Below are 13,085 nucleotides of genomic sequence, written 5' to 3' on the forward strand. Positions count from 1 at the left end.
TAGTTTCTGGTACAGTATTTGAAACAAATGAATGACGAAGCAGGTTGTTAATAATAGGACATGTTCGGCACCACGTGACTAGCGCCCAATTACGCAATAAATCACCGCATCCAGAATTAGAAATGCGTAAATAGGTATACCGGAGGAAACAAAAATGAAGCGGTCAGACGTCATCCATCATGGCGCCACTTAAACTGTCAAAACGTTGTGTTTGAGGTTATGTCAAAGCTGGCCGGTCCGCATTCTAATGACCGGGAGATAATAAAATCAACAGGGCGACGTCAGACAAAAAACTAATTTGAAATAATTGAAAGTATGAGTTGAGTCAATTTGTTTAAATTCGCCATGGTGGCAGGTCCAGCCGCAACCAGTTCGGTTGCGCTCTAAGGTGATGGATGGGCGAGGGACGGTCATTTGTTTTAATGAAATTTGTTGTGGGATCGCGTTACCTGTGAAAGATACACCGTGCGTTATTCAAATGTCGTCGTTTCTTTTGTTTCGCGCGCCCGCTCCGATCCCGAGGCCGAATTTTTCACTTTCCATCGCCGAACAATGGACGGATTCTCAACGGTTTCGGAGCGCTCGCTAAACCGAACGACTCGATCAACACCACCTTCTATCTATATTGAAGCGATACTAATTTCAATATTCATGGGAAATTGGCGGCGGATCGTACAAGGAGCAGGAACAATAACGCGCTACCAACCTATTACGGGTGGTGCTGGCGAGGACGCGTTTGACGACGACGAAGCCACCTCGATGCGAGATTACACTCTTAAACCTGACCCAGACGAACACTCTAAACGTTAGCGAAGACCCATCAAGATCTAGCCACTGGTTCTTTTGTTATAAGCGAACAAGTGCTACAAACATACTAATTTTCCCATTTATCAGGTGTTAACGAAGGAAATTTGGAAATTGTGCAGCTTATCGCGTCACCACGCATGCGCTGGACCTAGACACTACACTTACTCATTATTACTATTATTATTATTATTGACAAACTTCAAAAAAACTTTTCAAACTAAGTAATTATGGCTACACTGTAAATTTGTGAATTGAATTTTATATTCTTTCTCCATCTGTCATATGTCATTTCTCAAAGCACACTGTGAGTTTATTTAGTAAGGATTGAGAATGTTGTTGCAGGTCCGTACCGATGGGTGCAGCCTCACGGCCGCATCTCTAACTCCCGGCCTGCCTCGATGCGTCTATTGGAGCGTGTCGGTTGGCGTTTTTTATGGGTTTGAACGCACGTACCTCATTAAAGGCGGGAAGTGTACAGCTCGTTCACAATACTTGTGGTTCACCGCGCACTAAGACAAAATAAAATTGATTGAATAGGAGAAGAAGAAAGGGGAGGAAAAAAGGAGCGATCGACCTTAGCACTGATACGATACGGTCCGTGACAGCGGTTGGGGGGCGAGGGGAGGCGATCGCCACGCACGCGGCTCTAATCGACGCTATAATGGACCGATGAAGGGTTTAATTAAGCAAAAATTGGTAAAAAACGAGCAAAAAGAGGAGGAAGAAGCGAGAAGGAAGAAATCTTGGCGGAGTGGGTTTGGAAGGAGTGAGATGTCATTGAGAGAGATGGCGGGGGTGGTGTACGTTTCGGCCCTGCGGAAATCATCTTCAGGGAAAGAATGGTTTGAGGAGATTCTGAAAAAAATGAAGTAACCGAAAAAATCTTCTCGCGCCATTTTTTGCAGAATAACTAATTCCATCACATGATTGTTGACAGTTTTGATAGGTAATTAGTTAATTAGGTACATATGTATTATGTATGTGTGTTTTGGAACACTCTGTATACTTATTGGTACACTTCTAAAATAAATCTGAAATCGATAATGACGCAATCTTGACTGCTGAAGCATCTTAGGCTATTTTTCAAAGAAAAATAATTTTTGAAAATTTTTAAAAAATAAATGAGACACTAGGTATACCTATTTATAAATGAGTTGCTGATAGTAATCGGTCATTTGTGTTATCTCTCTCTAATCATCAAATCTCATTTATTGAAGATAATTACTATAATATTGGTTATTGTATCGGGTGTTCATTTAAATTCATCCTCAAAGTAGGTGTTGAAGAGTCGATTGTGAACGCACCACGGATTACAGATCACGGATCAGCTGTTCAAATCTGCCTCACTGACGAGCGGTGCGTTCACAATCGACTCTTCAACGCCAACTTTGAAGAGAATTTTAAATGAACATCCGATACATTTGAGAAGACAAACAGTTCATGAAGTGTTTCCAAAATATTTTCAAAAATCAAATGCATACATTTTGAGGTCTTGTCAGTTTCTTTTCTTTTTTCGGTAATAATAACAATAACACTTTGTATTTTTTTGTATTTTGGACTTCTTATTTGATTTGATGGTTTAACACAATTTTCAAATATTTTGTAAGACTGATGGAGATTACATAATTTGTCATTAAATTTGCATTAGGTCTGCCGCTCCGACCATGGCAGATCACTATTTACTCTTCTGCAAAAAGTGGCAATTCCTGCAGTCCCACTGCATCTGGACCCGTTCCGTCACTTTCACCGACTTCAAGGAGATCCGCGGCCGAAATCGAAAAAATTTTTACTCTTGCGCAACTTTTTTCCCAATTAATTATATGTAATTCTTTTGTAATCGATTTTGCACCGGACTTTTTCCCTTCGCAGTTATTCAACTTTTTCCGCTAATATCGTCACGCTCTGTTTGAAAAAAAACCAAAAACCGCTCACCGAATTCCTTACATATTTACTTATTCACCCGTTAATTATCCTTATTAGTCACTGTCCACTCTACTAACACGCCATCTTCGATGACAATTTGTCCAGGCCCCAGCGCCACCTACCCGCAACTGGGAACACTGACGAGAGGAGGACGGTGCTAAGTGCAGGTTGCGGCAGCGGCAAACTACACCGAGTAGAGGTGGCGCTGGTGTCGGGCCAAGAATTTGACAAGCTCCTTGATATTTTTGTTCCTAGATGGCCCACTGCTTCCAGGACGAGTTCCTGTGGCGTTTTTCGTCTAGACCAGGAGACACGCCTTGAAATCAATATTTTCGTCGTCGTCCTTGCATAATCCTTTCACCTCAGACGGCCCCGCGATTGTCTCTTTTTTCCCAAACCAGTGACGTCTACTTTGACCACACGTCACAAAAAATATCTTCACTAATTGTCAATAATAATTACACAAATTTCAAACATTCCAACTGTCATTCCTGTTAATCAAATTTGTCCAGTTGTTCCCGATTTGCACTAATTAATTTAAATTTTCTTCTATTTGTACTTTGTTAATAACAATATCTTCTCAATTATTGACGAGGGTGTTGAGCTAAGCCGCCGCGTCGCTTGGGTTGGTAATATCTCGCGATCCCACCGCTCATTGGTCGCAACGCGGCCAATTGTAACGTGACTCCGCCTCCATCTTTCCAAGGCACTCGCGTTTCTTGTCCAAAAGTAGCATTTTTTATTTGTTTTCCGTGTGAAAGGTGAGATTAATAAAGCGGCTTTGTGTGAAGGGTCAAGGTCACAGAGAGTGAATCACTGCTGAGACCCTAATCACTTTTTATTATACTTCTTAGTGAACAACAAGCTTTGTAAAATTTACAAGATATTATTACAAAAAAAAATTTAATACACATAATCCTATTGTCCTTCACCTTCCTCCTCTTCACTTGAACTCGCATACCCCTCGTCCCTCTCCCTCATTCTCTCCATCACCCCCGAACAAACAAGCATAACCTCAACACCCTCCATTCTCTCCAGCTCCGGTGCGTATCCTTCCATCACGTGGTCCAATCCACCCTCCAGCAAGCACCAAGGACCATCCCTGCACGCCACCCTGAACACGTGCTGGCACGTGACAAAAGGACCGTCCAGGAAAACGTTGAGCTGGGTGGTGGTGACGTTCTCCGGGTTGGTCAGAAGGATTTCACGGCGGAAGTTGTTGAAACTCCAGTTTTCTTGGCTCGCTGTCAGGCGATAGTCGACTGTCCAGGTGCAAGGGACGACTTCGCGCCCTTTGATTCCTATCACGCTGGCAACTTCGTACTCTGGGGGACAAGTTGCTCGGAGGTGGGACACGACTTCCGAGACGTTGCGCCAAGTTGGACAGCCGATCGACATCTGGAAGAAGAAAATAAAATTATAGGAGATGTGGATGCGAAAGGGGAATTTACTTACGTTGGGGGTGGTGCGGAAGGGATGATTTTGCAGTGCGAGGTTCGGAATTCGAATGCATGACTAGGTCCAGTTGGGTTTGCTATTTATAGGGGTTGGCTGATTTGTCCTATTGTTTTATCCCTTCTAGGGATTGGTTTTTACCTGGGAATAATTATTATTTTACCAGAATTTCGAATTGCAGGGGTTCCTTCGAAAATTCGTACCTTCCAAATCGTTGCACATAAATTAAAACGATTGACGCTGTTTGATTTCTGAAGGTTTGCCGCATCTGCTGAGTGTTTACTCAACAACCTGCTCAGTCGCATATGCCTACTGCGATTTTTTAAACATAACGAACTAAAAATGTCAAAAACTCATTTTTTTCAAATAGCACCCTGTATTTATTATTGCACTGGTCGAAAGCTTTTTTGACAAGCTTTTGAACAATATAAGGTTTGTATAGTCGAATCTGAAAATCTAGGGTGCAATCCAAAAATCGCTAAATTTGGTCCAATTTTTCCGTTAAAAAGACAATGCAAAAATTTAGTAGGCCTAACAAAAGATAATCACACAATATGGTCACTCTATAAAGATGAATCAACCAACAAAATAGTGTTTAACAATTTAACATTTAATAATTTTAGTGATTTTTAGTGATTTTAAGATAGCACCCTAGATTTTCACATTCGACTGTACAAACCCTATACCGTTGGAAAGCTTGTCAAAAAAGCTTTCGACCAGTGCAATAATAAATACGGAGTGCCATTTGAAAAAAATGAGTTTTTGACATTTTTAGTTTGGTATATTTAAAAAATCGTAGTAGGCATATGCGACTAAGCACGTTATTGAGTAAACACTTAACAGATGCGGCAAACATTCAGGAATCAAACAGCGTCAATTATTTTAATTTATGTGGAACGATTTGGAAGGTACGAATTTTCGAAGGGACCCCTGCAATTCGGAATTCTGGTGAAAAAAGCTCCACTCATCAAAAACGATGGCAGATAAATAATAACAACCTGTGTAGATTTGATTCACAATTTATCATAGAATCCAAAAATGAAATCAAACTGGGTAGGTTCCATTTAAAAAAACATAACTGTAGTGTTTTTATAAAATTCGGACACCCTGTATATACACCGCAATATTTTCCGAATATGCAGTAGAAGCGTAGCTATCATCTAGAAAAAAGAAAAAGTTGGTATATTTAATAACAAGCAAGTTATGGAGCTTTTTCGCAACTCTGGGACACCTGTAGGGATGTTCTTTGGTTTGTCGGAAATGCTAGATAATAATTTGAATTTGTCAATTTGCCGCGTCAAGATAAATTGCCAAATTAGGAAATTCAAAATTACTAAATTGAAACACCAAGTACTGTCATACCTATTGACAGCACTGATGGCAAGACTGTGAAATGTACCTTTCCGTTTGTTTTATTGTTATTATTGACAGCTGACATAAATTTCAAATTTAAACTTCTTGGTTTTTGTAATACCTATTTTATTGATAATCGGAGTCATATTTATTGGAGCAACGCTTTTGATTGAAATGCGTTTTCCTAGCTATAACTTGTTTGTTTTTAAAACTCCTCATTTTTCAGTAACAGAGATAACCCAATTTTGGGCGATCTATCAAATTCACGTCACTTCCGGTTATGTGACAAATTTAGGTAACAAAGACGCAAAAAAGTTACCATAGTTTTATTGCCAACTCAAACAGTAATTGTTGCTCACGCGGTATATCGGGAGATACGAAAAGATACGAAAACACGTCGTAATTATTTAAATCATGCTCAGAAAAGTAATACATATTGGGAGATTGATTTCATATCAAAACAATTATAAATCACACAAACAGGAACAACAACAACAAAATTTCTCTTTATAAGCTCTTTATTTTACCCGCATTAAAGCATTTTTAAAAATACAAAAAAAAAAGAAACAGGGGAATGTGTTACAATCAACGAAAATAATAATAAAACAATTGAGAACATTTAAAAATAAAAAAAACCTCTTAACTCCCAAAAAATCCAAACATGACACCTTTACACTTTTACTCTTTTTTCTCTATTAAGCAAAACTTGAAAATCAGTTTATTATCAATTACTTACGTTATCTTTGATAAAATAAACAGGTTTAATAGTTGTTACTTTCATCCGAGCATTAATAAAAAAAAAATTTTTTTTTTAAGATATCAATGACTAAAAGTTGTATCCTACAAAAAGTTAACAGTTTTTTTGGAGGTCCCTGAAAGCTTAAAATTTTCGTGGTATTTTACACTCCGTGCGGTAAAATGACATATATGTAGTTTGACTAGTGTGTAAAAATCAAGATACCGTAGCTGTTCAAAATGTGTAAACATATCATTTAGAGTTGAGGAGGCCAAAAACACATTTGCCATTGTAAACTAAATTACTCAGCATCATTCTTAAGAAAAAAAAGAACATTTTAGAACCCATAATAAATGACCTTGATAGGTTGTCGTTTGACCTTTACAATACTAGCATCTATAATCTATTCATTTTGATTGTGACCACTCCCTAGTAACTTTTCAGTTGCTAGATTATTGATAGGGAATTTTAGATAACACTAAATCCAGTCGCAGTTGGCAACTTTCGGAGGCGCCATTTTGTCAGAAACGTCACGCTCACAGAAGACAGAACGGAGAACGACTTGCGCAAACGTTTTTCGACGTACACTGTGCGCATATCTATAAAATTGAGTTTTGGTACAAAATTTTAGAATTCAAAAAGAAAATATGCCACGTCGTCTTCCCAAAGTTGGGACCAAACGGTTAATATTGACTTGTTTCGAGACATTTATTGAAGCCAACGGGAAAACAACTCGCAAAGACGAACGTCACCAATAAAGGTGGTTTTTTGTTGTACATTTTGGCTAGTAAGTGTTGTAGTTTGATACATTCTGCCTTATCATCCCCTGTAAATCATTTTTTTGAACTTTCTGTCTGATTAGTTTTTATCTGAAAATATTTGTATTAATCAAAATCAATGCTAATTGAAAGTTCTGTCTTATTGCCAAATGACCATTTCCTTCGTTCTTCCTTAATATCGAGAATTGCATGAGGTGATTTCGAAGTTTTTAAGTTAAATAATCTGTACCTGGATATAACCCCACTTTTCAACAGACGTGAATACAGAATCAGACAGACGTTTTTAGTTTCTCCTACTTCAAATATTGATTTCCGTTATTAATATTGATAAATACATTAAAATCATTGCTTTACTACCATGGTCAAGTTTTGACTATTTTTTTTCGTTGTGGTCACAATCAAAGTGAATAGATCTTACATACTTTTTTGGAGAAAATCTATTGTGCAATAATAGTAGTTTATTAATGAGTTCGTGTGAAAATTGGGCTTTTTTTGGCATGAGTGGGTCAGTTTAAAACGCGAGTGAAACGAGTATACAGTATATACGAGTAAATAGTATACAGTCTAGTTTTTAGATATTATGGTAATGGTCCAAATACCTAATTCGGCTAAATTAAGAATTTTTATTTTTCCCATTTATTGCAACAAAACACCCTTACGACTCATTTATTAGGGGTGGACATTTCCTTAGGAATAAATTTTAATGTTTCTCAAAATATTGTTTTGTCGGGATAATAATCCTTAAAATGTTGATTTAAACATTCAAATGAAATTGACCCAGCTTCGTCAAAATTTTAAAGGCTCCGAGAAATTGAACCAGGTACAAGGGTAATAAAAGTCCTTGAGACAAACGGTGCAATTAAACAGGTGTTCCACATTTTTTGGAATTTTACTTAGGTTGAGTTAATGAATTTGATGTTTCAGATTAAGGGAACTATTCAAATTTTTGTTGGATGTGAAAGGGCGACAATTAGAAATAAACAGCTTCATCGTAAAGATGAACAAAAGGGCTTGCAGGTGTTGTTAGACAAGTAACAAGACGAAGTAGAAAGAGAAAACACAAAATGAAAGTGAATGAAGATTTCAATCTCATTAGAAAGGTTTTTGGAAATTCAAACAAAAATAGAACAATTTCAAGATTTTGAATATCAACAAAATTTCATGTGGATGACATTGGAAACGTTAAAAGTGCATTTTAGGATTACATATACTTAAAATTATTTAATATTTCAACGTAATCTTCTCTTTGTATTTTTTTTTATTGCATACCTAATACTTGTATAGTCAAAAAGTTGATTCAAGTTTTTTTATACTAGAGTTTGGAAAACAAATATGGGTATTTGAATACTAAGTATAATTTGAGTTATCTAAGAAAAGTGGAATATTTCCTAACAAGGGCGGAAATAATATTTCAACACTAAAAGTTGAATTTGATCATTTCTGAAATACGTAACTTGAAATCTGTCAAAAATAACCTAAAAATTTAGGACTACATAATTAATGTTTCTTTTTTAAATTATACTGGCTATTATACTGGGTGTCCTTAAAAATCTCGGAACAGCTCAATGGGGTCAACTTATGACAAAAATAATCAATACCTAACATTTTATATCTTTTACATTTGAAGATATGGAGGCTCGAAAGGTGCAGCTTTTATCTCATTTATTTTAAATATTAAAAAAGATTTTGACTACTTATGTATTTGTTTTGTACTAAGCTAGTGGTATTATAATTCTGAATGATTGTGATCAGGTTTGCAATTACATATTTATTTACTTCATTATTTACAACATTTCCAGGAAGTGATTTTATGTCTCAAATTCTAAATGGCAACATGGCCTTTATTGTTCTTTCTAATTTCCATGGATAAAAGAAAGAAATATTTTGATATTATATCGGGCCTTCAAATAAATATATATTTAGAGTAGGCGTAGGCGACATTCTAATTCTGTTAACAGTGTAAAGTAATTTTTGTAGGTAACCAATTATTCTCCGGAGCTACACAGGTTACATAGTAAGCTTTTTCCCAATTTCATATTGTCATATTCCGTGGAGGGGGAATAGGGAGAATGCACTACAAAAATTAAAAATATTTTCTAACCTAATTTTATTTCGTTAAAATGTCAGACGTTTCTTGTGTCATTTTCTACGCTGGAAAAATGTTGCAAACAATTGAATTTCCATAGGTTGCTCTAAATATAAATTTATTTGAAGGCCCGTTATAAATAGAACATTTTAAAATGCTGCCACATTTAGTGTAACCAAAAGGTCCATATCTCCCACATAAAAGACAATAGATTTTTTTAAACATTTTTACCTGATTTTTAATGACTACTTAACAACGTACTGCTAAGCTGTTCCGTGAATTTGGGGCACCCTGTATAAATATATTCAAGCCGAAAAAGAAAAAAAACAAAGTCCTAATTCTCGAAAAGCATAAAATCTTGCATTTTTGCAAAAGGTAAACATCCTACCTGTCAACTTGTCCAGGTCTTCTGTGTCTCTTCATTAAAAATTTCTTTTCTTTGTTATGCGCAGTTAATGCTTCTCTATTGTCTATTGACAAATCCGCAAATTGGTAAATGAGAAATTTCTTTGTTTGTCTAGATCCCCCTCTGAACATACAATAGACTCGTCCATTAGTTACTTATCTTGTTATTGTTTTTCTACTAGGTATAACGAAATTACTTGGAACAGGTCATAAAATTGCAAACTTTTTCTCACAAAAACAAACCCTTCACCCCATTAAATCCAAGTAGGCGCCGCCTCGTTAATGCCGAACACCTGCAATGAAAACACGAATTAATAAGTAGTTGCCAAAAATAATATGATTAATCTTAATTTTGAATATTGAATAAAAAAAAATGTAAACGTTATACAGATGTCCCAGAACTGCCCCAAAGAAAAAAGGGAATAGATATTTGTATTTGTCATATTTGTCAGTGTCAAAATTAAATTTAAAAAAACATATGGACCAGCTGTACAATTTTATTCCAAATCATAGTTGAGGTTATGTTCACTTCACTTCCGGTACCTTCTTTTCTTCCGTGAATTCATTTTCAAAACAAATTTACCTAATGGAGAATCAAGAGAAATCTTTTTCAAATTTGAAATAAACTCCCGTGCGTCAGGGCGCAGGTTCGATGACATTAATGATGTTGACACTCAGTGTGACCAATCGTATTATGATGAAAATCACCAACATAACGTTTTGACAATTGTTTATAAAAAAAATTCAATATTTTACGTTGCCGCGTTTTCCAATTTTGTTACGATATCAATAATTTTTTTTTTGTTCGACAATGTTACAATTTGAGAATTTTCTCCTGCGTGAACGGATTTTGATAAATGTCACAACTTGTCAAAACGAAACGTCAAGCTAATTTTAAAGATTTTAACTATTTTAAACGATTTGGAGCCTTTAAGGGGTTAGTCGAACAAAAAAACATATCTACCTATTCAACTCGTTCGTGTGTAAATTGGGCTCTTTATGGCATGAGTGGACGTGAATAATATACTGTTTTCTATTTTTGTGTCTCAATGAGCATTTCGTGACACTGAAAACAGTTTCACAATAGATAAAAGATCAATTTTATACTATCATTTCTAGTGATTATTGAATATGGGGTTGGTATTGATAGTAAATGTCAGTGTTAAATGTAATGTCATTTGAACCTGAATCCATGTTGTTTGATCAAAATAAACTACATATTATTATAACATTTGGGAGACAATTTGAAATATAATTTTCAATGAAATGACATTGCTTGATCAATACCAACCCAATTCCATTAAAATAAAAGTCACTAGATAATTATTTTATATATTTTTTTAAATTAAATTAATGAAGCCAAAATAGAAAAAATAGCATGTTGTTTGTTGTGGCGGCCCATATAATTATCCCGACGGAATCAACACATCCTTATTGGCTCCCAAGCAATGGTCTATTATCGTATTATCGCAGTAACTAATGTTGCGCAACTATGGAAATGACTCGCCAGCTTTTGTTTGCAATGATATCGGCCCTCATGACTCCATCTTCAATGAAAATTTTGTCCCCAGCGCCATCTAGTTACAACTGGAGACACCAACGATTCGGGCTCGGCGCAGAATGTGCAGATTGCGGCTGCGTTGCACTAGACCGACTAGAGGTGGCGCTGGTGTCGTGTCAAAAATTTGACAAGCTCCTTGACATTTTTGTTCCTAGATGGCCCACTTTTACCAGGACGAGTTTCTGTGACATTTTTCCTGTGGACACGCCTTGAAATCAATACTTTCGTTTTCATCCTTACACCTCTGACGGCCCGCGATTGTCTCTTGTTCCCTAAATAAGTGACATCAGTGCCTATTTTGATCACACGTCACAAAAAATATCGTCACCATTATGGCCCACTAGGTAATTATCAATACCTGATTAGGAACACAAATTCCAAACATTCCAACTGTCATTCCTATTAATCAAATTTGTCCAATTGTTGTTCCCGATTTGCACAAATTAATTTTCTTCTCTTTGTACTTTGTTAATAACAATATCTTCTCAATTATTGACGAGGGTGTTGAGCTAAGCCGCCGCGTCGCTTGGGTTGGTAATATCTCGCGATCCCACCGCTCATTGGTCGCAACGCGGCCAATTGTGACGCGACTCCGCCTCCATCTTTCCAAGGCACTCTGGACAGAGTCGCGTTTCTTGTCCAAAACTAGCATTTTTTTCCCAACTTGTTCGAAATCTTTTGCAAGTTTGTTTCGCCGCTGCCAAAAATTTGCAAAAAGGGTGGCCCAAATTTGTTTTTTTCGGTCAAGTATCGACAGATTTGGACGTAGAAATAGAGGAAATAGAAGCATTCCTTTGTCTCTCGAAGAGCAGAGGCGACGCCCTACAGGAGAAAGTTTTTCGTTAAATAATTTGTTTTCTGGGTGAAAGGTGAGATTAATAAAGCGGGGTCAAGGTCAAATGGAGTGAATCGCTGCTGAGACCCTAATCACTTCTTTCTTATTAAACAACAAGAATTATTGTTGCTGCTCATTTTTCTTCGAACTCTCAGTGACAAAATGACAATGCGTTTCTTAATTAAAAATCAATTTATTTACAAATATGTACAAAAAAATAAATATCCTCGTATTACACATTCTCGTCTTCGCCCCACGAACTTCCATATCCTTCGTCCTCGTCGTCCACATCCTCGATCGAAGCCGGCCACAGCAGCCGGACAGCAACCCCATCGATATGTTCCAGCTCTGGTGCGTAGCCCTCCAGCATACCCTCCACTGCAGCCTCCATCACGCACCTGGGGCCGCTCGCACAAGCCACCCTCATCATGTGTTGGCACACGACGGAAGCCCCATGCTCGAGAATGTTCACCTGGGTGGTATGCACGTTTCCGGGGTTGTTCGCCACGACGTCCCTCCAGAAGTTGTCAACCGTCCAATTTTGGGGTTTGGTGACGCGGTAGTTTACCGTCCAAGTGCAAGGGAGGATGTGACGACCCTTTATTCCGATGACGCTGATGATTTTGTAGTCCGGGGGACAAGTCTGCCGCAGGCGCGCCACCACTCCTGGGACGTTAGACCAAATTGGGCAGCGGAAGTCCATCTGGAAACGAAGAGGATTTAGAAAATGTATTTTTGTAAAGTTGTGAAATACTCACGTTGTTTGTGACAAAGTGAAGATGTTGCAGCTACGAGATTCACAGTGCAAGTGCATAGCTGGGTCCAATTGACTTGAGTATTTATTGAGGGTTGGGTCCTCCCCCCACTCGGGGTGGGTTCTTACCTGAAAGAAATAATTGTTTTTCCTAATAAGTATGTAAACTTCAAGGTGCAGTTTTGTTGTTCATAATATTTTTTAAATAAAATATGTACTTTTAGTAAATTTACATAATATTTAAATGTAAATTAATGCATTGAATTGTCAATTATACAAAATTTATGCATTTCGAGTTTTAATTAGAACAGGTGAATTTAAAGAATTATAATGGTGACAAATTTCTTTATAACTAAGAGTTTTGTGACATTTGAAACAAAAAAAATGTACA

At 37.0% G+C, this 13,085-nt stretch overlaps 1 protein-coding gene across 1 annotated transcript; it reads right to left on the reverse strand.

Moving 5' to 3' along the window:
* Positions 1–12,138: 12,138 nt before the first annotated feature.
* On the reverse strand, positions 12,139–12,855 carry LOC138129365 (uncharacterized). Its single transcript, XM_069045653.1, has 2 exons — positions 12,699–12,855; positions 12,139–12,643 (listed from the first exon to the last, which is right to left on the reverse strand). Exon 2 carries the CDS (start codon positions 12,641–12,643, stop codon positions 12,173–12,175), a length of 471 nt encoding a protein of 156 aa, XP_068901754.1. The 5' UTR covers positions 12,699–12,855; the 3' UTR covers positions 12,139–12,172.
* Between the last annotated feature and the right edge of the window lie 230 nt (positions 12,856–13,085).

This window comes from Tenebrio molitor, chromosome 4 (genome assembly GCF_963966145.1).
Source record: "Tenebrio molitor chromosome 4, icTenMoli1.1, whole genome shotgun sequence".
NCBI classification, from domain to species: Eukaryota; Metazoa; Arthropoda; class Insecta; order Coleoptera; family Tenebrionidae; genus Tenebrio; species Tenebrio molitor.

Coding starts and splice junctions, on each gene's coding strand:
- LOC138129365 (XM_069045653.1), bottom strand. CDS start 12,643: ATGGACTTCCGCTGCCCAATTTGGTCTAACGTCCCAGGAGTGGTGGCG.